This window comes from Myodes glareolus, chromosome 1 (genome assembly GCF_982192425.1).
Source record: "Myodes glareolus chromosome 1, mMyoGla1.1, whole genome shotgun sequence".
Lineage (NCBI taxonomy): Eukaryota > Metazoa > Chordata > Mammalia > Rodentia > Cricetidae > Myodes > Myodes glareolus.
In genome coordinates this window covers 49549504-49577206 of record NC_142026.1, presented here as the reverse complement: position 1 = coordinate 49577206, position 27703 = coordinate 49549504, and the positions used below count along the sequence as shown (strand labels likewise).

The window sequence follows — 27703 nt, the reverse complement described above, 5'->3', positions numbered from 1 at the left end:
CTGATATAACTTTATGTAGAAGGTTTAACTCTAATATTCAATTAACCCGGGCCAGTTAGGGAGAACTAGTCAGTCTTTCTATAGGGCTAGAGTAACAGCACAGAAGAAATTCTACGACCTCTTTTGGCTTCTGTGACCAACTGCACCCGCACGCCGCCCCTCCTCCTGTCACTCAGGAGGTGAAGGCCCGAAGCCCTGTCCAATCGAAAGAACTGTTATAACAGTTTCCAATCAGATTCCCTGACCGAGCAGGGGGCGGGCTTTGTTCGGAACTAAGATTCTCTTACCAACACTACCCTCCCCGCCCCCTGCCGACACCCTTCCCTTCCAACCTCACTTGGCATCTGTCCTGAGCTGCTTCTTGGTCTAGGTACCCGGAATTCTCTGCCTGGTTCTGTCGCTAGTGACTCGTTACTCCCTGCTGCGGGGAGCTCCACTGCAAGGGCGCGGGGGTCCAGGAACCGGAAATGGTGAGCGCGTAGCGTCCTGACCTGGGCTCTGTGTGGACCCTCTGCCCCTTCCCTCCCTACCCCTCCGGGCGGTCCTGTCCTGCCCCGGGCGCTCAGATCTTCATCCGGGCTGCTGGCATCTCGGGCACCGGGCCACTGTGGCCGAGATCGGCTTGGTTTGGCGGGGCATCCTGGGCCTGCGTCCGCGCCAATGCTTTCCCGAACCCTCGCTGTCCTTTGCGCTCAGGGCTCTACGTGCGTTTCTGGGTTTGTGTGTCTATCTGCGAGTCTGTGTGGCTTTTGAATCTGACCGTCCAAATCGAGGTGCGTGAGCGCCGTCCTCCACTATGGCTTTGCTGTCGCGGGCAGCTCTTTCCCGGTGCTTCTCACTACTCTTTCCTCAGGAAGTATTTCCTTGGGTCATTTGGGGTCAGTAGGAAGCCAAATTCTCACTTTGTGACTCGGATTATTAACTTTAACTCAGAGCTTGTTTCTCTTTGTGCGGTGAGGGGGCGGTTACTGAGAATAGAACCTAGGATTTCCTTACATGCTAGGCAAGATCTATTACCGATGGTGTTGATTATTCTTTTCCCTTAAAAAAATTTTTTTAAGGCAGGTTCCCTCTGTGTAGTCCTGGCTGCCTGGAACTAGCTATGTAGACCAGGCTGGACTTTAGTATAGGTGACACCACTATGACCGACTCTTTTTTTTTTTTTTTTTTTTTTTACTATTTTTGAGACAAGGTCCTACTCTTTAGATGATCCAGATTGAATTTGTGATCTCTCTTCCTCCGTTATCCAAAGTGGAATTACAGATCTGCACTATGAGGGCTGGCAGTAGTGTTTGTGGAACTGGAGAGAGGCGCTCAGGGGAGGGGGTTAGTACTTGGCAGATATCCGGGAGCCATTTGCCCATCGGTCTCCTCTGCTCCACCTTCTTGCTGATGGGTTTAAGGGTGGTTAAGGGATTCTCAGAAGCTGAATAGGTGTCTCCTTGAAGCGTTCTTGCACCCAGCCAGTGTCCTTGAAGTACAAAGTGAGGACAGGAGAATCTAAGATGCACACAGTGAAAGCGATGTGGAGATTTGGCAAAAGTCCCGAGAGACTTAGAAGGCAAGAATGAGAGATAAATCAGAAAGGCACAGTTAGGACTCCAGGTCAGGCAGTAGGGGGTGGAAAGGTTGACTCCTTCTGTTTCCCCACTTCCTGTCTCACCTGGCAGAGGGGCTGGCACATGGGAGCAGGCCCATTTGTGAGGACATGATTTCAGAAGCTCAGGAACTGGGGAGTAGGCAGAGGCAGTCTTCTCTTTTTCTCACTGTGTGTGTGTGTGTGTGTGTGTGTGTGTGTGTGTGTGTGTATTTGCCCCAGAAGCTCTAGGCTTTTTGAGTTTCCCCTAGGATAGAGTCACTTCTGTGACAGGGTTGAGTACAGGCCGCTGAGTCCCCAGGGAAGGCTTTGAAAACCGATTTGGGTAAGGGAGTAGGGGAGCAAGGACTACAGACTTATTAGGGGGACACGTGAGCTCTGTATACCTGTTAGGGAAAACACAGACTACACAGCCTGTCCCCATACCTGTGATGAGGACATACAGGGGTCCTATCTGCTGTCTCTTGTCTGGGTACTGTCTCTCCATTCCTTGTTGATGGCAGTTTTGTTTTTCCACAGAAAAAGCCATGCTCTGTAGTTAAGACTGGCCTAAAAGTCGTTTTGTTACCTAGACTGGCTTATAGATTGCTGCGGTTCCCCCTGCCGGGGTCTTCCAAGCACTGGAATTAATAGCTTTGAGCAACCAACTCCACCTACTATCCAATTTTTTTCTCTCCCCTATTCTGTGTGCTTGATAACTTCTGAGCAAGTCCCACAAAGTAGGTGAGGAGCATTGGCTCGAAAAGGACCTTCGCCGGCTGGGCTGTCGGGCTCCGCGTGCTGCTGTGTACAGACGTTTTGCTCTTCTGGGTGCTCTGTTTATGTAAAATAGTGGAGAAGTGTTCAGATCCTAACTCCCTTCCCCCAAGCTGGCCTTGGTTGTATAGTTCCTTAATCCCAGCTGCTGAAGAGAGTGAGGCAGGAGGAGGAATCTGATGTTCAAATGTTCCAGACCACCCTGGGCTACAGAGGCATCTCAACGGCAACCTAAGCAAGTTAGTGAGACCGCATCTCAAGTGACCATCAAGAAGGAAGTGGGTAGGGTTCACAGCCAGGTCTACTGTCTCTGCTTCCCACATTAGCACTGTGTGTCTACAGATTCTTTTCTGTCCAAGAAAGTACAAATGTGTTCTTGCATGCTACGAAGAGGTCCTGTTATTGAGAAGGCAGTGGCCTCTCTGTTCCCTCCACGACCCACCTGTCTGGGCCTGGGGAGGTGGGTCCAGTATCTGTCCTACCTACCCCACCACAGTTCTTTGTGGGACTCTGTGTTTGTGTCTGGGTGTTGATCTGAATACGTGTGATGTTTCTTTCTTTGAATATCTCTGACTAGCTTTGACTGTGGGAACCTAGGCACGTGAACCCACTCGTTTTATCTGTAATGTCACTTCGTCTTTGTCCAGTATCTGGATCTCTTACCATCTATTCAACAGAAACCGTTTTTCTGAGACCCTAGATTTCTAAGGCATGGGTTGGAGTACTAATTCCCACGTCCTGACTCCATAACTTTGATTAGCCTCTTTGAGCTATTTCCTTGTGTATGTGTGTATATGATACTCAAGAAAGAACCTGGAGATGTGTGTATGTTAGGCAAATTCGGTGCCATGATAGAGGCAGGGTCCCAGTGTAGCCCAATGTGGCCTTTCGTTTCCTATCCTCATGTATTGGCTTCTAAAGTAGCCGGGATTATAGACCTGCACCACCAGGGCTCCGTTTTTGTAGAGAGGAACCCAGGGCAGAGACAGACAGTTGCAGACACCCAGACACTACTTGATCTTCTGTCATCCCTGCTGCTGCTTGTGACGAATCTAGTGGCTAGTCTGTGTGCACAGAGGCTGTGAATGGGCCTGGCCTGGTGGGGGTCCCAATACCTTGCCCACTGCACAGAAGGTGGTCTTTAAGGAATATGGATGGCCCAGTGAAAGAGACTTCTAGACTGAGGTACAGACGTGGTGAGAGACACAGATCAAAAGGCCCACCAGCTGACCACAGATAGAACCCGAGACCTGGCCCTGGAGTGGAGGCACGCTGATTCCTGTTTCCCTATTTCCAGCATCTGAGAGGGCTTGGCAGGAGAGCAGCTGAAAGTGCTGTTTGGGGACATTAACTCGAAAGGCTGATTCAGTTATTCTCCAGTGTACCCTGATACAGGGAGCTTTCCAAGATTTCACCTGGGACAAGCCACTGCTGTGGTTGAGTTCTGGACAGTCAGTCTACGGCAGGGGACAGAGGGAAAGACTGTAGAAATCAGGGAGATAGGAATGAGAACTGTACCTTAAACTTGGCCAGGGGCACATGGGTCCTCTGGTTCTTTATCTGTGTGTCTTGTTTCTACAGCTCTCTCCCTATGTCCCTTGTCTCTTATCCCCTCTTCTCTTCTCTTCTCTTCTCTTCTCTTCTCTTCTCTTCTCTTCTCTTCTCTTCTCTTCTCTTCTCTTCCTCCCCTCCCCTCCCCTCCCCTCCCCTCCCCTCCCCTCCTCTCCTCTTCTCTTCTTCCTCCTCCTCCTCCTTCTTCTCTCTCCTCCTCTTCCTCCTCCTCCTCCTCCTTCCTCTCTCTCTCTCTCTCTCTCTCTCTCTCTCTCTCTCTCTCTCTCTCTCTCTCTCTCTCTCTCTCGTAGTTCTCTTTGGACAAGCCTGGCCTGAGGCAAAAGTGGAATGGTTTTACCATAGCTTGTGACCCTGAGGCAGTGGCTTGGCCATCATGGGGCTGCAGAAGACACCCGGCTCAGCAAAGCATCTAATGGCTGGAAGAGACCACGCTGATGGTCCCTAGTCTATGAAGGTGCACTCCGGACAAAGTGTCTTTTAGAGGGGGAAGGGGGCACAGGTCTTCTAGATATAAAGGGAAAAGACAGTGTGAGGGAAGAAGTCAGGGAGTTAGCAAGGAGGTGATGGGCTCAGGTAGGGGACATAGCCTGCAGAAGTCTGAGGAGTAACTGGGGAGAAATAATTCTGAGGGACCAGAGTTGGGGGAAAGGGGTCTGAGAGAAGACATTTGGCGGGAGTCGGAGGATGTGAGAGTCTGAGGGAGAAGACATAGTAGCAATCTGAGGTTAAGAGAAGGGCTCCTGAGGGAGAAGAGAATGTGGGAAGATGTACAAGGGATGAGATTTTTTAAAGTTAATTTTATTTCTTGAAATTAGAATTACATAATTTCCCCCTTTTCTTTTCTCCTTCCAAACTCTTTTCTTCCAAAACTTCTTTTTTTAAATTAATAATTTAATTTAATTTAAAAAGAGCTTTCTTTTTAATTTATGTCTCTTTATCTTTAATTGTTGGTGTGTGTTCCTAAATACATAAATACAGCCTGTTGAGTCTGTATAATGTTACTTGTATGTGTGTATTTTCAGGGCTGACCATTGGTCACACTGGATGACCAATTGGCGTGTTCTTCTCTGGGAAGGACAATGTCTATTCTCAGCATTCTGTTGTTGCCAATAGTGATTTGTCTAGAGTTAAAGCCTCCTGAGCTTTTTCCTGTCCATGTTTTATGTCTGTTGGTGTTGTCCTTGTTCAGGTCATATTTAGGCAGCCATGTTGGTGAAACTTCATGGGTGTAGCTTCTGACATTTCTAGGGGACACAATCTCACAGCAAACTCTCCGTTTCTCTAGCTCTTATAGTTATTCTGTGCCCTCTTTGGCGATGGATGGTCCCTGAGCCTTGGGTGCAGGAGTTGTGTTGTAGATGCATCAATTGGTTTTAACCGAGCAACTTTGCATTTTTGAGAAAAATCCTGCCTAATACTGGAAACCTAGACAGCTACCCTTGACTAGTGAAGTCATGGATCTTGGAGGAGAGCCTGCAGCTGCCACTTTACTAAGCCAGCATAACCTCTAACTACATTCTAAATGTTTGACCTTATACCCATAAGTAAGCGATGTCCTCACCCTCATGGAGGAAGCTACCTGCAGCAGAGGGATGAGATTTTGAGGGGGACCTGAGAGGGAATGTAGATTGTGAGGGAGAAGGAGGGTTTGAGGAGATCTGAGGGCGGAAGCATAGCCCATGGAAAGATGAGGGAGGGGTTGGGGAGAGGACTTAATATGGATTTGCATGAAAGTGTGAGGACCTGGGTTTCAACCCCCAGAACCTACGTCAAAGCTGGACATGTGGTGTGAGTGTTTGTAATTTCACTGCCCCTAAAGAGAGATGGAAGGCACAGACAGAAGGATCTCAAGAAGCTGACAGGCCAGCTAGCCTGACATGCCTTATAGAAGCAACAAAAGGGATTGTCTCAAGTTGGAAGGCAAAAACTGACACTTAAGATTATCTCCTAATTTCCACATGGATGCCCATATTCATGTTTGCTGTCTGTCTGTCTGTCTGTCTGTCTGTCTGTCTGTCTCTCTCTCTCTCTCTCTCTCTCACACACACACACACACACAGAGGAAATTTTTTTGCTAGTGAAGTAACTTAATTAGTTAACTGATTTCTGCACAAGCATGAAGGTCTGAGTTTAATTTCCAGAACTCACATAAGAAGTACTGACAGAGGGGCTTGGAGAGATGGCTGAAGAGTACTTGTTGGTCCCAGCACCTATACGGGATTGTTCACAACTCCCTGTAGCTCCAGCTCCAGGGATCCAACACTGCCAGTCTCTGTGGGAAGCTGCTCTTACCTGCACATAACACATACACATAATTAAAGATAATTGTTCTTTAAAAGAATGCTAGTGGAGACAGTTAACTTCTTGGGACTTGCAGGTCAGCCATCCTGGCTTAATTGGGAACAAGCTCTCTGTTGAACACAGGAGAGCCTGTCTCCAAAACAAGGTGGACTTACACTGAGGAAGACATCCAACGTTAACCTCTAGCCTTCATAAACACCCACAAATTCACACACAAACATACACACACACACACACTCCCTCACCTCACCCCCAGGAAAAACTAAGGGGGCATGAGAGTCCTTTTAGAGTCTGGTGTCTCTCTCCAGCTGAGAATCAAGGATTCCAGAAAAATTAACACGATTTCCTGTAAAGGCTGCCTTTGTAGAGACAGCAGTCACATATAACGGTATTTCAGACAAAAATGTCAAATGGCAGTGTTTACAACTATGAACATATGACCTTTTTAGAAAAACAGCCTTGTGTCTTTTTCATAAACCTGGAACTTCCTGGGCATTTCCCAAACAGGTGTGTACATTATTAGCAGTAAAACATCTGAACTATAGCCCTTGATTTATCTCCCAGCTCTAAGCCTCTCCAGTACAGCTCGGGAACCACCCTGTTATCTCATTTACCTCCCTAAGTGATCCTTGGAAATGCAAGGTCACTAGTCTCAAAGTCACTAATCCTCAAAATCCTGTCTGTCTGTCTATCATCGCTCCAGAGAAACTTAAGGGTGGTTCTAGGAAACCCCACATTGCTCTTTCCTTCCTTTTGTCTTAACTTCCTACTTACATTGCATTGATAAATTCCAACTCTGTTCTGTACTGGCTTCTCCTGAGTGATTTTTTTCTGTAGCAAAGTTAAGAATTCTGGCTTATGAGTCTGGAGAGATGGCTCAGTATTTAAGAGCACGTACTATTCTTCCAGAAGACTTGGGTTTGATTCCCAGCATCCATATCAGGTGGCTCACAATTACCTGTAACTTTAGCTTCATGGGGATCCAATCCTTCTGGCTTCTGTGGACACCTGTACATGTGATCTATAGCGAAAAGTAATAAAAAATAAATATAATTTTAAAAAAGAATCCTGACTTTACCTGAATGGCAGTGTCTAAAAAGAACACCTCAGATTGCTGCGGGGATCAGGAGAAAGTTATTTCCCACTACTGTTCACAATGAGAGTGGTTTCTGAGGCTCCTTTAAAGGAGATGGAGGGTCAGAGGTGTCTGAAACCCATCAAACAAGGAGAGGAAGGGGAAAGTGGGAAGGGGCAAAAAAAGGCATTGCCCTGTTCCTGACACATTTCCTAGTACACTCCACTGCTCGAAGGTCAGTGCCCACAGCAGCCTCCTGTACAGTGTCGTCACGGAGATGCAGATTCCGGATGAGCACCCTCCTAGGCCTGCCAGCAAATTACTAAAATTCCATCACCCTATAAACATTCCCGTGTGACTTTCCCTTCCCACACTGTGGTCAACGTTTTGTTCTTTATGGTATATTTCAAGTAGTGTTTTGTTTGTTACTTTCCTCTGAATTCTGAGCAATATGTTTGGAGGAATTAAATTCTGTTTGTGAACATTTCACGCAAGTAATCTGTGAAGATTCTTTCCTGCCCCTGTGTTACCAATCTTGGTGCCTCTCTTGTCTCACCTAGGCACATGCACCTTACCAGAGAGTTTGTTTTTAACTTCACTTTTGCTGGTTTTACAAGGGTGATGTGTCCTTATCCCAGCTGATGTCTCCCGGGTCTCAGGTATTAGAACTGCCTTGAACTAGGGAACTAGAAATACTAGGTGCCCAAAGCAGCCGTGTCTCTGCCTCATGAATATCAGTCTTGTGTCAGTGGTAGCCTAAGACAGGATGTGCAGCCTCTTAGGAGAGCAGCTGGGTGACCTGCAGTTGGGAGAAATGTCCTTCTATACTCTTCATCGAAGAATCATTTGAAATGACCATCTACTTGTGACTGAATACTGTTATAGTCAACATTCCAATTCGTTCTTTGGAATGCTGTTCTAGTTCCATTCTGTTGCTATGACAAACATGTGGAGGAAGGGGTTTATTTCAGCTTTTATGTCCAGGTCATGGTCTATCACTGAGGGAATGCAGGACAGAAACTTGAAGCGGAAACCATGAAGTAAGCTGCTTGCTGGCTTGTTCTTTGGCTCACATTCAACTAAGCTGTCAACACAACCCCAGATCACCTGCCCAGAGGTAGCATTGCCCACAGTGGGCTGTGACTTTTCTACATCAATCAACAGTCAAGACAGTTCCTCACAGACAGGGCCATAGACCAATCTGATCTGGACAGTCTCGTAGTTGAGACTCCATCAGAGGCTGCCAGCTCTGATGATAACTAGGATAAATACATCCCCAAAGCAGTGACTATATGATACTATTATTATTTGTGTGTGTGTGTGTGTGTGTATGTGCATTTCTGTGTACATGATGTGTTTGTGTGGCTCTACCACAGATGACATGTTGAGGTCAGAGGAAACTTTTGTTTCTCTTCTACTTTTATATAGATTCCAGGAATTGAACTCAAGACATCAAGCTTGCTGAGACATAATTTTTATTTTAAAAATAATTATTTTTAGTGTATGTTTTGCCTGAATGTGTGTCTTTGCACCACGTGAATACCTGGTGACCTTAGAGGCCAGAAGGTGACATCTGATCCCCTGGGCTAGAGTTACAGACAGTTGTGAACTGCCATATGGGTGCTGTGAATGGAACCCCGGTCTTCTGCAAGAGCAGACAGTGCTTTTAATTGCTGCGGTCCATCCCTGTTTAATTTTTTAAAAAAGAAGTAACCTATTCCTTTATAAAATGGCTGTACTAATTTTTTATTCTTCCCCTTTAAAAATTATTTCATACATGCATATGATATATTTCAGCACATTTACCCAGTTGTCTCTTCACAACAAATCTCCCTAAGTACTTTTATGTTTTTTGTTTGTTTTTTTGGTGGTGTCCTTATGTGTGTGTCTGTGTCCACTTCATTTTACTAGGACGTCTTTTGCATAGGTTAGGGTTTATTTACTTAAGCAAGGGCCTTCCTGGTTACCACACCAATGAGAAATATGACATCTCCTCCTCCATCATCTAGTAACTGCCCAGAGCTCCACCGAGAAAGGTGAGGCCATACTGCCTATCCCGCATCCATGATGGCTGTGGATGTGCAGGTAGGCACGACAGGTGTGAGTTCCTGGGAGCAACCGTCCTGCCATTTCTGGAAGACAGCATTTCCCAGTACTGCTTCCCATGCCCTTTTCAGTGTTGCTCCCTGAGCCTCGGAGGGGATGAGAATTGGTGTACCATGTACTGCTGAGCAGCCAACAGTCACGTATTCTCAATATGCTGACCAGTTATAAGTCTCAAGATTTATAGCTGTTACCTCCTGTGAACAGGCTTCCCTGACCAAGCCTGAGAGCAGTGCTACAGAATGTAATATTCCTTACAATAGAGTACGAAGGTTTTCGTTTAACCACACTCTTGTTTTTTCAGAGTCTCTCTTTGTAGACCGTGCTGACCTACAACTCACAGAGAAATGCCTGCCTCTGCCTTCCCTGAGTACAGTACTGGTGTTAAAGACATGAATACTCGGTCTCACAGCTGTGTTGAGAGAACAGGAAGTTCCTTTCTGCATTACTCCTGGGGATTTCAGCCCATGGAAGTGGTTACATGCCCACTTAAAGCCATTTGTTTTTCCAGGATCCAGGAGTAGCTGCATGTGTCCAGATCCCTTTATTCCTAGAGCTTGGGTGGTGGTGGGGGTGGGGGTGGGGGTGTTAGCCTGTCTACCTTCAAGTCACCTGAGTGGAGACACTCAATGCATGGGCAGATTTAATGGGCCTAGAGACTTCAGTAACTTCAGACAGGGCATTAGATTTTGTTTATAGTATAACTGCATAGAAAACTCTTTAAATAAATTCTTGAATCTCTGCATTAACACAGGTAAGATGTTTGTGTTAACTTTTCTTCCGTGATACAAATTAAGCAATACCTTTTATAAGATAGTACATCCTTAGTGAACAGGTTTTGTGCCGCCCCCCCCCCCCAATTAAGCTATTTAAAACCAAAAACAAAGAACACTCACATACCAACTTAATCTGGATAGTTTGCCATTGAGGCCTTCTGTGATTCCACATCTCTCAAGTCTTAGTGGAAACCATATTGAGCTCCTCATTTTATGTTTCCAAAACCGAGTACTTGGAGTTTAAAAAGAAATGTGTCATTACAGGGTTCTGTATCATTTGAGGACATCTCTTTGGACTTCACCTGGGATGAGTGGCAGGATCTTGATGCTGCTCAGAGGACACTCTACAGGGATGTGATGCTCGAGAACTACAGCAGCCTCATGTTCTTAGGTAAGTCTGTCCTGTAACTCTGCACCTGTTAAATTCTTGGTTGATAATTATAGGAATTATTGCTGACCCACCCTTCCTTCCTTCCTTCCTTCCTTCCTTCCTTCCTTCCTTCCTTCCTTCCTTCCTTCCTTCCTTTTCTCTGTTTAGTCTTGGCTGTTCTGGAACTTGCTTTGTAGAACAGACTGGCCTTAAACTCAGAGATCCACATGCCTCTGCCTCTTAAGTGCTGTGTTTGCTGTGAAGAGACACCATGACACTGTCATTTAATTGGGGCTGCCTTCCAGACTGGAGAAGGAGCTGAGAGTTCTACATCTTGATCTGTAGGCAGCAGCAGGAGACTGTATCACACACTGGCTGTAGCTTGGGCATACGAAACCTCAAAGCCCACCCCACAATGACACACTTCCTCTAATGATGCCGCATCTCTTATTGCTTCTTTCTGTGGGCCAAGCATTGAAACACATGAGTCTGTGGGGGTCATACCTATTCAAACCACCACATTCTGGGATTAAAGGCATTCGCCAGCTCTGCCCAGCTAGGATTATTGCTGACTTTTAATTCTAATTGTATATTATACATTTAACTAACATGTACTAGTAGCGTCTATTTATGGAGAACATACACAGTTATATATTAATGATGCAACACTTAAAATTTAATAAAATTTAGTGATCAGATTCAGATGACCATTACGTAGCTCAGGCATTGCTTGTCTGTACTGGAAATATTTAACATCTCTCTGACAGGAATTTTAAAATGTTCAATTAATTGCCATGAACCATGTATTTAGTTCTGTTCTATCACTTATCAACTAAGTGGTAGTATACACGTGCCTTTAAGTTCAGCACTCAGGAGGCAAAGGCAGATGGATCTCTGAGTTCAAGACCAGCCTGATCTACAGAATGATCCATAGATCTATAGAGAAACCCTGCCTTGGGGTGTGGTGGGGGGAATGTTACTCATCACTTCCATGTGCATCTCAGTCTTCTGTCTATTCCTCTCTCCCCTGTAACTTTTCCACACTAATAATTGCTGGTGTTTTCTCTGCTGCTGCAGGGTAGCCTTAGCTTGCAAATAAGATGAGAACTGTCAGGTGTTTTCTGTTTTTGTTGGTGGTGGGATGTTTTATGACATACTTGGATTATGCCTTTGAATTTCCTGGGCAGACATAAAGAGTTGATGTTCTGAGCTTTGCGGGATGATCAAAGAAAGAGGGCCACTCCAGAATGTAATCAGGCTCTGTGGCAGCAGGGATGTCCAGCCTTGATGGACTGAACCTAGAACAGCCATGTAGAAGCATATTTACTGATTGTTACACAAAAGTTTTGGGGGTAAATCAGGATCCTCATACCAAAGCCTCTGATCTAATCTATATGCTTTGTAGGGAGAACATCACACCCCTGCAACTTTAATTCTCATTGTATTCTATTTGCCATACCCAATAATTCAAGACATTCCAGGTATGGAATCATTCTAGACAATATGGTTGATGAACCAAGACCCCCTGAAATGTCACCTTGACCACTTCTCGAAAAATTACTTCATCCAATAAACAGCAGGAAGCCAATCAACATTTTATTAATACAAGTGACAGGGTACAAGACCATTGTCCCACAGCACTGCTGGTTTCTGCCACAGGTCACCTTTAAGCTCAGAGGAAATAACAACACAATAGATTCCATAGCACCCTCCAGTGGTGTCCATGTCACTACAGGAATTTTTATTCATTTCAGCAGAGCCGTGTTAGTCTTTGGGCCACAGTCCTCCACCCTCCTCTGTTGATGGACACTTAACTTAGCTTTTGTGAATGACATCGAAACACACAGGGAGCTACAGATTTCTCTGCATAGCACTCATTTCTCTTGGCTGTTCACCCAGCGGTGCAGTAGCTGTAGTTCTGTTTAGTTTTTTGAGGCTGCATTGTACTGTATTTCATAGTAGCTGTACTAGGTTGTATTAGTGCCATCCTTTTAGGGGTGCTTTCAGCATTTGTTTTGTACAGCTTGGGTGACCATGCTGAGATGAGAGAAGGCTGTGATTGATGCTTTCATGTCCAGGAGTGGTGACAATCTATTTAGATTTTTGTGGACTACTGGTGTTTGAAAAATGTCTCTTCAGGCCATTTTCCCAGTTTTAAACAGATTGACAGTGTTCCTTCACTTTAGGTGTTAAAGGTCACTGCCATACACCCAGCCTCCCTGGTCCTCACCGTGGTGATAGTGGACTAAACCTCTGAAACTATAAGCTGCTACTTCAATTTAATGTTTTCCTTTATAAGATTTCTCATGGTCATGATGCCTCTTTACAGTTATAGAACCCCTGACTAAGTGTTTTCTGTGTATGCTAACAGCTTTGTAGTTTCAGGTCTCATATTTAAATTGTGATCCACTTTTAACTGATTTCTGCATATGGTGAGAAAGAAGCTTTGTTACATACCTTTCTGCAGCTGGTAGATATCCACATTTCTCAACAGGATTGCAAGTAAATAGCTTATCAGGAGGGAAGATTTGTGTTGGCTTGTGGTATTCAAAGGTTTCAGTCAGTTATTCCTTGGTGTCTTGGTTATGTTTCTGCTGCTGTGTTAAAACGTCATGACCAAGGTAGCATCTAGAAGTAAGGGTTTATTTGGGATTTATGGTTCCAGAGGTCTGAGAGACTATTACTATCCTGCTGGGGAAGCATAGCAGAAAGCAGACACGGTAGCAACAACATCTGAGAGCTATCTCCACCCACAAATGGGAAGTAGAGAGCAAGCAACCTGGGAATGACAAGTCTTTGAATTTCCAGAACCCTTCCCTGGTGACATCCTTCTTTTATCAAGGACCCTTCTACCTTTCACTAAGCAGTGCCACCCACTAGGAACAAAGTATTCAAATGCCGGAGACTATGGGGTATCTCATTCATACATACTTGGCTGTGTTACTTTGATTGTGTGGTGAAAGAGGTACCATAACAGAGAAGATGGGGCGCTACAATGCCATTTGCCTAACTGCAGTCAGGAAGGACAGAAGGGATGCTGACATCATTGGGGAAATGACCTCACATCCTCTCACTGGGTTCTATCTGCTATCTAATACCACCGCAGACTGGTGCTGAAGAATTGAGCATCTGGTCTTTGGAGGATATTTTGGATCTAGAGGATAACAGTGAACATGTAGGATTTTATGCTTAGATCATCTATTTGTTTCATTGATGTGTGTGTGTGTGTGTGTGTGTGTGTGTGTGTGTGTGTGTGTGGGTGCGCACATGCGCGCGCACGTGTGCCTGAGTGCAGGAGCCTGTGGGGTCAGAAAGGGGCATCAGATACCTGGAACTAGAGTTATATATGGTTGTGAGCTACCGTGTGGATGTGACAAACTGAACTTCAGTCCTCTGCAAGAGCAGTAAGTGCTCTTAACCACTGAGCCATATAGTCTTTGTTTGTTTGCTTTTTGATACAAGATTTCTCTGTTTAGACCCAGGTGTCCTGGAACTCTGTAGACCAGGGCAGCCTCATACTCAAGAAATTCACCCGCCTCTGCTTCCTGCCGTGCCTTTATGTGTGCTTTCTGTGTTCTGAGGGTTTGGAGAGATGGATCAGCTGTTAAAAACATGTGTTGCTCTCACCAAGGATTCAATTTGGGCCAGGTGGTGGTGGCACACACCTTTAATCCCAGCACTTGGGAGGCAGAGGTAGGTGGATCTCTGTGAGTTCGAGGCCAGCCTGGTCTACAAGAACTAGTTCCAAGACTGGCTCTAAAGCTACAGAGAAACCCTGTCTTGACAAAAAAAAAAAAAAAAGAAAAAAAGAAAAAAAAAAAGGATTCAGGTTTGGTTGCCAGTATTCGCATAGTGCCTTATAGGCTTACAGCCAACTCTGACTCCAGTTCCCGGGTATCTGATGCCCCCTTCTGATCTCTATAGGTACCAGACATGCACTTGGTGCATGTACAAACATGCCGGCTCCTAGAAAGACCTCCATAGTCTGTGCTGCCAAGTCCTCATACACATGAGATAAATCTGGAAGAAAACTTAAACTTTGTAGAGGTTCAGTACTTTTAATGTTTATTTATTTGTATTTATTTTCGGCAGTGCTGAAAATTACATGTAGAATCTTGGCAGCACAGACCATAGAGGTCTTTTGAGGAGGCTCAATCCAGAAAGTGAACCATTCTCTGACTTGGACATCCTCTCAATGCTCAGTCGGGGCAATTGTGTGGCTGGGCAGCGAGTTCAGAGCACAGCCTGCCAGCACTTCTCAGCAGTGCTCCCCAGTCCCTGCAGCGGTGGGCTGGGGATGAGTCCTACTCAGCAACAACACTGTCTTCATCTGCTGGGCCACACTCCCACCCCATTCCCATCCCATCACTTGTATCTCTGGTCTCACCATTGTTCCTCATGCACCTCTGCTCCACCACCCCTTCCTTCCAGTTTCACTTTTAAAAAGCTTCTTCCCATCAGGAGGTAGTGTGGGCTCTTCAGAGTCCTCTGCTACATGCCTCCCCTCAGAGCCTTCGTGAATCTCCTCAGGCTCCTTGGAGCTGTTTCTTGGTCCCACAGGTGCTGGCAGCTGCCACCATCTTGAATAAAATCTATTATTAAAATTTATTTAATGTGTATGAGTTTTGTATGCATGTGCATCTCTGTACCACATAAAAGCCTGATTTCCCTGGGAGGCCAAAAGTTGGTGTTGGATCCTCCAAAACTATGGTTAACAATGGTTGTGTGCCATTGTGCAGTTGCTAGGACTTGAACTCACATCGTCTGAAAGATCAGTAAGTTCTCTTAACCACTGAAACATGTCTCCAGCCCCAATATTGAATCTTCTCTTTTCTTTTTTTGTTTGTTTGCTTTCTGTTTTTGTTTGTTTTAGACAGGATTGCACTTGGTTGGTCTGGAACTTGATATATAGACCAGGCTGGTCTCAAGCTCCTAGAAATGTGCCCTCCTCTGGCTCCTAAATGCTGGGATTAAATGCATAAATACACTACCATGCCTGGCCATTTTTAAGGGGATTGTTCTGAATTTCTCAACAAATTTTTCCTTTGTTTTTTGTTTTTTTTGAGACAGGATTTCACAGTAGTTGTGGAGTCAGTCTTGGAACTTGATCTATAGAGCAGGCTGTCCTCACAGAGATCCGCCTGTCTCTGCCTCCCAAGTGCCGTGATTAAAGGCATGTTTCACCATCACCCTGCTCTTTCTTTTTTTTTAAGACTTATTTATTTACTATGTATACAGTATTCTGTCTGCATATATGCCTGCAGGCCAGAAGAGGGCACCCAATCTCATTACAGATGGTTGTGAGCTACCCTGTGATTACTGGAAATTGAACTCAGGATCTTTGGAAGAGCAGCCAGTGCTCTTAACAACTGAGCCATCTCTCCAATCCCTACAGATTTGTTCTTCATGCAGAGAGAAGGTGTGAAGTTTGATGTTTGACTTCTGGTTTTGTCACATGTTATGTCATCCATTGTCCTCTGTTTAGAGTCTAAGGCTTTCTCTTTATAGCATCATTTGTAGATAGCCTCACCTTTTCATTCCACTTTCTCCTTTGGCTATTGTTTCTTTACTTAACAGGTGCATATGTCTTCATTAGTAGGCTAAAAGGTGGTGAAAGAGCATATCCTGGTGTGTTCCTAGAGAAAACCATCTCTGGCTTGCTCCACTCCCCTAGCCTTGGGCTATGGGTTTATTATACATAGTGATAGTTTATTGAGGTTTTTTTTTCCCCCATGAAGATAAAAATACCTTTTTGCATCCATTGTGGTCATATGACTGTTTTTGTTGTGATAATGGTGGGGTTTTTTTGTTTTTTGTTTTTGTTTTTGGTTTTTTTTTTGAGACAAGATCTCACTATGCAAATCTGGCTGCCCTGGACCTCACAGAAATCAGTTTGCCTTGACTCCTGACTTCTGGGATTAATGGCAGATGCCACTATATCTAGAAATACAGCTATATATTATTTAGTGCATGACTATGAGGGTTTCAGATTTCCATATGGTGAGTGCTGCATTCCTAGTATGAATCACACATGACCATAGTTTCTAATTATTTTATGTGCTGTGTTGGTTTTTTTGTGCCTCTCTTTGTTCATTAGGGTTACTGTACCCGAGGTTTGAATGCTGTGTCAATGCGTAGTTTTGAAGTCATTGTAATGCTGGTGAATATGGTAACAGCTAAAATGCATGGCTGTACCTCCAGTGTGTGTTATTGTTTATACAACTCTAGGCTTCTATTTCTCCTGTTTGATTATAACCCTGAGTCATTTTTTGATGTATGCTTTACTAATTATTATTTGGTGTCCTTGTATTTTCTATAGAATACACATGGAAGGAATGTTTACTTTTCAGTGATTATGGATGTGTTTTAAATTAGCCTTATATTCTTTCAATTTTTAAAATTCTGTGTGGGTTATTTTTGAGAAAATGTTTCACTATATGGTCCTGGCTGGCCTAGGACTCGTTATATAGACCAGACTGACCTTTAACTCAAAGTGATGTGCCTGATTGCTGGAATTAAATATTGGCTTAACCATACCTAATATAGTTTACTTAAAGCATTTTTTAAGTCATTTGTATTTATGCCACATTTATGTGGTCTGGGAGAATTATCTGTATTCTGTCAATCATGTATTTTAATAAAACGCTGATTGGCCAGGCCAGAAGTATAGGTGGGTCAACCAGACAGGAAGTAGGGGCGGGGCGACGAGAACAGGAATATTCTGGGAAGCAGGAAGCTCCCTCAGCCATTATTGCCCAGATCACCGAAGAAGCAACATGTGAGCTGCCACACTGAGAAAGGTACTGAGCTGTGTGGCTAACATAGATAATGATAATGGTTTAATATAAGTTACAAGAACTAATAAGAAGCCTGACCTAATGGGCCAATCAGCTTTATAACTTATAGAGATCTCTGTGTGATTGGTTTTCTTTGGGGTATGCCGGTTGTGGGGTGTTGGGCGGGACAGATACCCCAACAAGCCGGCCCCCTCATGATACATGTATGCAATACCTGCAGAGGATAGAAGAGAGTTATATTTGCTAGAACTAGAGCTACAGGTGGTTGTTTGCCACCTGATATGGGTGCTGGAAACTGAACCTGGGTCTGTACAGTATCAAGTATTCTTGCCCACTGAGTCATCTCTTCAGCCCCTTGGCTGATTGTTTTTATGATTTTTCTCCTGTATAATTTGTTTTAAGTATTAGGGTTTCTATTGCTGTGACGATACACCATGACCATGGCAACTCTTATAAGGAAAACATTTAATTGAGGGGCCTCGCTTACATTTTCAGAGGTTCAGTTCATTGTCATCATGGCGGGGAGTGTGAAGGCCTGCAGGTAGATGGTGCTGGAGGAGCTGAGAGTCCTACATCTTACAGGCAACAGGAAGTTGATGAACAGACACACTGGGGGAAGGTCAATCAAAAGAGACCTTGAAGCCTGTTCCCACAGTGACACACTTTCTACAACAATGTTCCTTTGGGGACCATTTTCTTCCAAACACCACAAATATCTTTTTCTAAAAAAAAAAAAAAATTATTGTGTCCTCTCTTTTATTCACCTCTGTTTTCTTAAATTTTCTGGAAACCATTATGCTGATTGAAGGTGATATTCTAGCCAGTGAAGAATGTTAGTGTAAACCCTCTAATGCAAGTTTCTGATTTCACTGATCAAAGCCCAGGTCCCAAATTAGATCTGTTGTCTTATATTTGTGGACTAAACCTAACACTTTTGCAAAATTTCTTTATTATTTCTCACTTACAGGGTACTGCATGACCAAACCCGAGTTGATCTTCAAGCTGGAGCATGGATATGGGCCATGGAGTGTAGCAGAAGCCTCCATCCAGAGCCTTCCAGGTCAGTGAATGCAGACTGAGCTAAGGAGGCCAGCAAAAGGAGAGTTCATTTTATTGGTCATTGTTGAATGCTTTTCACCACCATACTTAGTGTTGTGGGAGGCCAGTTGTTTGTTTCCGGCTCCTCAGCCCCAAAATAACCACACAGAAACTGAATTAATTAAAGCACTACTTGACCCATTAGCTCTAGTTTCTTATTGGCTAACTCATACACCTTAATTTAACCCATTTCTATTAATCTGTGTATTGTCACTGGGCTGTGACTTACCAGCAAGATTCCGACTTGTCTATTCCTGGTGGTGGCTACATGGCATCTCTTGACTGCACCTTCTTTCTCCCAGCATTTAGCTTAGTTTTCTCTGCCTACTTCTGTTCTGCCCTGCTATAGGTCCAAAGTAGTTTCTTATTAATCAGTGGTAATCTCAACATACAGAGGGGAATCCCACATCAACCCAGCCTGAACCAGATTCTTGATTGTTGCAGTTTCTGGAAAGAATTAGCCATATCAACCCATCACCTAGTTTTGGTTGTTTCTGATGTGTGTTTCTCTTACATGCAAACATGCAAGTTTTTAAATGGATGCTGTCCTATTGCTGGCACATAACCTTGATGAGACCAGCAGTCAGCCAACATACAGCATTCTCTGGTAAGGTGAAAACAAAAGACTTACTTTCATTAGACTCTAGCAATAAACCAATAACTGCCACCCTCCATTGACTCCTAACAGACAGTACTGTCAGAGCACACAAATTAAACAAACAAACAAACAAATGTGTTTTTGTCTTCTCTTCTTTAACCTCTTTACCTCATAGTGTTTTTACTTTTTTCTTTTTTAGTCAGTTATTTTGTGCTTATATTTTTATTCTTCCTGTATACTTATTTAATCTTGTATTTTTTATTTTGTCACCAGATTCATTATCACCTATCTTTTTCTGCTTTCCTTTTCATTATTCCTTTCCCTTTTTGTTCTTGGTTTTTGTTTGTTTTTTTTTTAACCTCTTGTCTTAGTTTGGGTTTTACTGCTATGAAAAGGCACCATGACCATGGTCTTACACAAGAATAATACATTTATTTGGGGCTGGCTTACAATTCAGAGGTTTTGTCATGGTGGGAAGAATGGTGACATGCAGGCAGACACGGTGTAGGATAAGGAGCTGAGAATTCTATGTCTTAATCTGCAGGCAGCAGAGGGGACTGTGTGACACACTGGGCATAGTTTTAGCATACGAGGCCTCAAAGCTCACCTCCACAGTAACACACTTCCTCCAACAAGGTCATACCTACTTCAACAAGGTCACAACTCTTAATAGTGCCAACCCCTATGGTTCAATGGTTCAAGCATTCAAGCACATGAGTCTGTGGGGGTACTGCTTTCCACTTTTTTTGCTCTGCTCTTGTTTTCTCCCTCCCCCCCAGCAAGACAGGGTTTCTCTGTGTAGCTTTGGTGTCTGTCCTGGAACTAGTTCTTGTAGACCAGGCTAGCCTTGAACTAGACAGAGATCTGCTGGCCTCTGCCTCCCAAGTGCTGGGATTAAAGTGTGCACCATCACCACCCAGTTCTTGTTTCCTTTTTAATATTTATTATTATTGCTTGGTTTTTTTTTTTTTGAGGCAGGGTTTCTTTGTGTAGCCTTGACTATCCTGAAACTCATTATATAGACCAAGCTGGCCTTAAACTTACAGAGATCTGCCTGCTTTTATTTCAGAGTGCTGTGATTAAAGGTGTGCATCACCACACCCAGCATGATATTTGTTAATTGTTATCTGAAATTTGTGCTCATTACTCACATGTTCTAAGTAGTGTGTGCAGTTAAAACTGTAACATAGTGATGAAATTGAGGGTTTAGCGAAATGACTCAGTTGATAAAGGGGCTTGAGTTCAATCCATGAAACCAGTATGGTTGAGGGAAGGAAGAAAAGCCTATGTTTTTGTCCTCTGACCTCCACACATATGGTGTGGCATGTGTGCACTCTCACATATAGACAAATAATTAAATTCATTTTTTAAAAGGGAGATTGAGGAAGACACTAGAGTAATTAAAGACCTCACATGTTCCTATATTAATACAATTAGTATACTCATAATATCTTTAAATATCTTTTTATTATTCTTGTGTGGATGGGCATACTGTGTATGACTGGGACATTTGCGTTATAGCATGTATGTGGAGGCTGAAGGACAACTGTGTGGAACTTTTTCCTTCCTTTCTTTTGTAGGTTCTAAGGATTAAACTCAAATTGCCAAGCTTGAACAAAAAGCATCTTTTCCAGCTGAACTATCTAGCCAGCTGCTAAAATATCATTTTAATGAAAGCTATCTACACATTCAGTGCCCTCGCAGGAAATGACACCACATCCTTTAGAAAACGGGAGAATATAAACACTTAATTTTCTTACAGAAGAAATAACCCCAACCAGCATTGGAATTCTGTAGAAAAGGTGTGATGCTGGACATATCACATAATTGCTCTCAAATAATGCTGTAAGAGCTATCTTATTAAAAAGGGCAAGCTGTTGGCAGAAACCATTGACACAGACTCTGTATTGAACTTACGCAGTTTTTTACTACCAAAAGTGTAATCACACAACGGTAGCCACCATTTTCTCAAACTACCAAGAATATATGTTTTAACAAAAGGACTTTAAAAGATAGTTCTCTAAAAAGTAGAGCCCCACACATAAAAGACTGAACCTAGACAGCTATTTCTTCTTTTATAACTGTAGAACAGAGACCTTAACAGAAGGCTTTTAATCTTGAAAGAGCTGGAGAATTTCATGTGAATACAATTTAGTAAAATATGTATAGAATAGAATATAAACAGCTGTGGGATATGAATTTAGCAGGGCATGGTGATTCATGCCTAAAAAACCCCCAAAGTGAGAGGAGTTCAAGGTTATCATCCATATAGTAAGTTCTAGAGCAGAATATGGTAGATGAGACCAGAGCTCAAACAAAAACAGCTATAATAACAAAAAAGAATGAATGCTATCTTCCTAAATGTAAAACTTCTACCCAGCAGTCACCAGAATGGAGAAGTATCCCATAAGGGGAAAATACTTTTTCCAGGTACTCATTCAATATGGGATTAATATTGAGAATATACAAACCCATGCACACAGTTGGTGATAATATAGAATTATCCAGCCACTGTGGAATTTTTTAGGTATGAAAAATAAAACTGCTGTATGATGTAGGTATCTTATCTCTAGCTATATGTGTGATGGGGCTGCCCCTCAAGTCCCATGCTCACAGTAACTAAGATATGGTATTATCCACTATGCCCATCGTTAGATTCATCATAAAAGATGAGGCACATTTCAGATATATTAGTAAACTGTGAAAAGAATCACATAGGCTTCGGCAAGGTGGTATGCACCTTTAATCCCATGGGATAGTCAGTGTTATTTGCAAGGTGAAGTAAGTAATTTTTTTCTTCTTCATGAAGAACAAAAATGTGTATCATTATCAAAAGTCAATACTATTTTATATTTTCTTTGTGGATAAGAAGTCACATGAAGAAGATTTCAGAGTTATTCATGGATGGGGTTATTTTTAATATCATCTTAGGTGTTCATAAAGTGACTGCCCCAATTGAGAACAACCAGGAATATCACACAGAACTTTTGTGGCAAGTTGAAATCACCAACAGCCAGACTTCTAATGAAGAAATTGTTGAAGTAAGTAAAATATTTAATATGAGCATTTATCATATTTCAAATGTAAAGATAAAGATTGGAAATTAGGAATGTTTCTTTAAGAACTTAACCCAGGTCAACAAGATGACTCACTTTGTAAAGGGTCTTGTCATCAAGCCTAAACATCTGAGTTTGATCCCCACACCCCTCGTGGTGGATGATGAAGAAAAACCCCAAATTTTTTTTCTCTGACTTCCATATGTGTGCCATGGCATGTATATATACACATACAAGTATAATTTGAAAAATGAAAAAAATTAACTCGGGCCTGGGGAGATTGTTTAGTCAGTAAAATGATGCAGACAGCATGAGAACCCTGGGTCCTCAGCACCTACAAATAGAGACAGCCAGGGTGATATGTATCTGTAGCCAGTGCATGACGATGGAGAGATTAGGGTCACTGGGATTTGCTGGCCTGTGATTCCATTCAAACTAGAAAGTTTCAGGTCCGGTGAGAGACATTTTCTGAAAATAAAAAATAAAAATAAAAATAGGGTGGATAATGATTTCTGAAGACATTGAAGAACAACCTCTAGTAACCTCACATGCGCACACACAGGCACACAAACTTGTGTATACACATTTGTTCGCTCCTGTGCACTTGCAAAGGAGCTCACAGCTGAGTGTCTTTCTCTTAGGTGATTGTTGCCAGCTGGAGAAGAACATGATAATTTTAATGATAATGGAAAAATTATTCTGACATCCTTATCAGCTTAATTTGCCATAATCTCAGTCAAAATTGACAGTGGTGTTGTCAAAATATTTAACCGGTGATACTGTTAAAGACAATATTATTTACACATGAATTTTTATATTAAAGAGATCCCTGGTAAACTCAGTAAATATTAGAAATCTTTATATATGACATTTATCTGTGTAGCACAAGAAAGATTCCAAACAGAAATTAGAAAGCACATTCTAGGAAAAAGCTCTGTGGATATATGAAATATAACTAATTTCTCTGTCTCTAGGCAGAACTGAACGTGACACGGAAAATCCACCCAGGGACAACATCTTATGAAGGGAAAGGATGTGTGAAGACATTCTGCCAGCAGTCACAGCACACGAGGGATCAGAGGACACACGCGTGTAAGAAAAGCTTCATGTATAAGTCCCTTCTCAGTGACTGTCAAAGACTTAAAGAGGAGGCACCCTGTGCACATAGACAGTGCAGGAATGCATTCTCTTGGAAGTCATACCTCACTGAACATCAGAGAAGTCCTGTCGGTGAGAAGCCATATGAGAGTTCAGGATGTGGGAAAGCTTCCCACACCAAATCTCAGCATCAGATCAATCATACAGATGAGAAGCCCTACAAGTGTCTGGAATGTGGGAAGTATTTCTACTACAAGTCTCAAATCACTGAACACCTGAGAAGTCATACAGGCGAGAAGCCTTATGAGTGTACAGAATGCGGAAAATCATTCAGCTATAAGTCACATCTCACTGTGCATCAGAGAAGTCATACAGGGGAGAAGCCACATGAATGTGCAGAGTGTAGGAAAGTTTTTTACTATAAGTCACAACTCACTCGACACCAGAGGAGCCACACAGGGGAGAAGCCCTATGAATGTTTGAAATGTGGAAAATCTTTCTACTGTAACACACACCTTTCTCTGCATCAGAGAATTCATGTAAGTGAGAAACCTTATGAGTGTACGAAATGTGGCAAAGCTTTCTCTTTCAGTGCGTGCCTCACTCGACATCAGAAGACTCATACAGATGAGAAGCCATTTGAGTGCACACAGTGTCCCAAAGCTTTCTACTTTAAGAAGCAGCTTACTCATCATCTGAAGACGCATACTGCTGAGAGGCGCTTTGAGTGTAAACAGTGTGGAAAAGCGTTCTACTGGAGGTCTAACCTTACCTTGCATCAGAAAACTCATACCGGGGAGAAGCCTTATGAATGTAAACAATGTGGAAAAGCATTTTACTGCAAGTCCCACCTCACTGTACATCAGAGAACTCATATAAGTGACAAGCTCTACCAATGCACAGACTGTAGGAAAGCATTCTACTCTCAGGCACAGCTTACTGTTCATCAGAAGACTCACACTGATGAGAAGCCCTATGAATGTAAGCAATGTGGGAAAGCCTTCTACAGCAAGTCTGGGCTAACTGCACATCAGAAAACTCATACAGGTGAGAAGCCCTATGAATGTAAACAGTGTGGAAAAGCTTTCTATAACAAGTATTTGCTCATTGAGCATCACCGAGTTCATACAGGTGAGAAGCCCTATCAATGCACAGAATGCAAGAAAGCATTCTACTGCAAGAAATACCTTTCTCTGCATCAGAAAACTCATGCAAGTGAGAAGTCATTTCATTGTGCAGAATGTGGGAAAGCTTTTTCCTGGATGTCACATCTCACTCAGCACCAGAGAATTCATACAGGTGAAAAGCCCTACTCATGTGAACAATGTAGGAAAGCGTATTACTTCAAGAAACAACTCACTCGACATCAGAGAACTCATGCACATGAGAAGTCATTAGATGCAGATAATGCAGGACATTTCACAGCAAATCCTCCTCCTCTGTGCATGAAAGAACTTATACAGAGGAGAAACCCTGTAAGTGTATCAATTGCAGAAGTTCTTCCTCGTATCACACCTCACTCAATGGCAGAGGAGAAAGCCTGAGAGTGTAAAGAATCTGTGAAATCTCACCCAAGTGTATAATCAGAACGCTTGCAGTTGAGAGTCTGATTAATGTGAAAACTCTGAGAAGTTTCTAGTGTAAGTCAGCTGTTACTCTTTTAGTGATCACATACCACAGTGAAACATATGACTGAAGATTGTTGGAAGGCATGGTACCACAGTGCTCTTTGTCAGAGAAGCCATACATGGGTGTAACATGACGGGGCCGGCTTGTTACACCCATGGGTTTCTGTCCCACCAAGTACCCCACAACTGGCAAATTCCAAAGAGAAATCACACACAGGACTCCAGAAGGTTATAAACTGATTGGCCCATTAGGTCAGGCTTCTTGTAAGTCCTTGTAACTTATATTAATCCGTTATCATTATCTATGTTAGCCATAATGGCTCAGTACCTTTCTCAGCTGGGCAAGTTACATACTGCCTCTTCGGTGGTCTGCGCAGGAGTGGCAGAGAAACCCCTATTTCCCAGAATTCTCCTGTTCTCATTGCATCACCTCCACTTCCTGTCTGGTTTTCCTGCCTATACTGCCTGCCTGGCCAATCAGCGTTTTATTAAAATATGATTGACAGAATATAGACAATTCTCCCGCATCACATGGGAATGTCTCCTATTAATTTAAAATGTGTACAAAAACTGTGTCGTTCTTCAGCTGAATTGAGTATATTGTAGGTGAGTAACACTGGATGTAAAGAACAGAGGAAAACTATCTAACATTAAGTTCCTTGAATTCACGCCTGGAAACTTATGCAGGTGTGGGGCCCAATGAAATTAATAAAGATAGACATGTTTTGAAATAGAAGTCAGGCCTTTACATTAGAAACTTTATATGTGATATACCCGGTTACAGCAAAAATTGTAGTGAGGTATATACCATATGCTTTCAAGTCTAGATCATCATCCTTCAGGTTTATTCACACACAGAAATTGAAGACTAACCTTAGCAACATACAGTATCATTCCATGTGATTAAAAGCAATAAAGCCTTCTTGAAGTGCCCCATGTCAGGTAATGAATTTATTGCAACTTTTGTGTTTTAAACCCCAAGAATATGAAGAGTACCAAAACTTTTGAATTGAACTTAAAATTCGTCTGACATCAGAAACCCAATAGAGATGATTAAGCAGAGGAGTCCAGTTTGAAAACACTTTAGTAGTCCAGCTGAGTTTATTACAAAGATTCACCAATAAGCATAGATGTAAGATTTCTAGAAAAGGCATTCGGCCATGTTACCACAGCACCAGCCATCAGTTAACACAAGCACATTTGAAATTAAAACATTAACTTGTTTAAATGTGGCTCAGTGGCAGTATGCATGAGTTTTGTACTGTACATCTTCACATAGATAACAATTAAGCAACTTTTCTTTCTTTTTATTTTTTATTTTTGTTTGTTTTTTTGTTTTTTCGATACAGGGTTTTTCTGTAGATTTGGTGCCTGTCCTGGAACTAGCTTTTGTAGACCAGGTTGGCCTTGAACTCACAGAGATCCGCCTGCTTCCGCCTCCTGGGTATTGGGATTAAAGGCATGTGCCACCACCGCCCGACCTGCAGTTTTTATTTTATTTTTTAGGTTTTGTTCTCTATTGTAACGCATTGGATCAAAATCACAATCAGGAATTCTAGGCAAGTGTTGTATCCTGAGCTGTAGGCCCCTAGGCAATGTTTTGATGAATTTGTTGTTATCACTGGAACTTTGTAGTTGAAACTAATCTATTAAAGGCCATATATAAATATCTGTACTTTCTGGATAGTAGGCTTTTTTTCCTTGAGTTGCTTTACCATAACCACATAGAATATGTGAAGTTTGTCTATAAATATAGCAGCTGAAGGTCAGAATATACCTTAGTAAAAAGGCATATGTCTGGATAGTAGGCTTTATTTCCTTGAGTTGCTTTACCATAACCACATAAAATATGTGAAGTCTGCCTATAAATATAGCAGCTGAAGGTCAGAATATACCTTAGTAAAAAGGTATATGTCTCTGCAAGTATACTGTGTAACTAATACCCAGCACAAAGAACATAGACAGATTTAAAGATAGGACACATAATACAAAGAGACGGTACCAGATTTATTATTCAAAGTCCTGTCTTTGTGACCTTACCCAACTGTGTTACACATTCTAAAGTTTAAAATACTTCCCCAAATAGTGTCACAATTTGAAGATCAAACACTCAGAACATAAATATTAGGCAGACATTCCATGTAGCTGCACAGCAATGTCCCCAAATTGTTAAGTTACCGAATATTTTAAAGAATCCTAGGAGACTTCTATTAAAACAAATACAATTAAAACCAATAAACCAAAAGATAAAATATATAAATCATTTAGAAATAAATAACACATTTTAATTAGAAAAATATGCACAGTAGATAACATCATAAAAATGAGGGGTACAATATCAGTGAAATAGCTTTTAAGTAAAGAAGGAATATTAAAAATCAGATACTGAGTTTTGTATTTAGCAGAGTATCCTTTAAAGAGCTGAGTAGAGGACACAATGTAATTCAAGTTATATGTAATTTTCACAAAAAATAAAATTGGAAATATGAAGTGCTGATGAGAATCTTTTATTACATATATTAATTGTGTATGAGCCCATATTCCACTGAGTGCGTGTGTGTGTGTTTGAGGGAAGCCCTATGAACCTCTAAATGTAACCTATTAGGAATAAGTATTACTGTATTTGTAATTAAGCTAAAGACCAGAATATGAATGATGTCATCCTGGGTTTTCAAGATAAACCCTAAATCAAATTACACTGTCCTCATTAGGAGACACAGGAGAAGTGGTGTGAAGAATGCCTGTCTTCTTAGTGACTCTGTTGGCTAAGGCAGTAGGTTCCCAAGTTGAAAGTCAGTCTGGGTTTCATGGTAAGTACAGGCCAACATGAATGATTGAAATGCTGTCTCATAAGAAAAAGTACAAAACTGTACTAAGA

At 42.4% G+C, this 27703-nt stretch overlaps 1 protein-coding gene across 2 annotated transcripts; it reads left to right on the top strand.

Moving 5' to 3' along the window:
- The first annotated feature begins 279 nt into the window (after positions 1 to 279).
- LOC125405506 (uncharacterized) lies at positions 280 to 27315 on the top strand. 2 transcript variants are annotated; one of them, XM_048442073.3, is made up of 6 exons: positions 280 to 470; positions 10445 to 10571; positions 18315 to 18407; positions 18975 to 19052; positions 21975 to 22084; positions 23074 to 27315. In XM_048442073.3, the coding sequence occupies exons 1-6, from the start codon at positions 468 to 470 to the stop codon at positions 24739 to 24741; spliced, it is 2079 nt and encodes a 692-aa protein (XP_048298030.3). In that variant the 5' UTR covers positions 280 to 467; the 3' UTR covers positions 24742 to 27315. The 2 variants fall into 2 exon arrangements, with proteins under 2 accessions (XP_048298030.3, XP_048298031.3); XM_048442074.3 differs by lacking the exon at positions 18975 to 19052 and having other exon boundaries at positions 281 to 470.
- The last annotated feature ends 388 nt before the right edge of the window (positions 27316 to 27703 follow it).

Bases quoted from the DNA above. Each gene is read 5' to 3' on its own strand.
- LOC125405506 (XM_048442073.3), top strand. The intron at 18,408-18,974 runs GTCAGTGAATGC...CAAACATGCAAG, and splicing joins CTCCATCCAGAGCCTTCCAG to TTTTTAAATGGATGCTGTCC. The intron at 22,085-23,073 runs GTAAGTAAAATA...CTCTGTCTCTAG, and splicing joins CTAATGAAGAAATTGTTGAA to GCAGAACTGAACGTGACACG.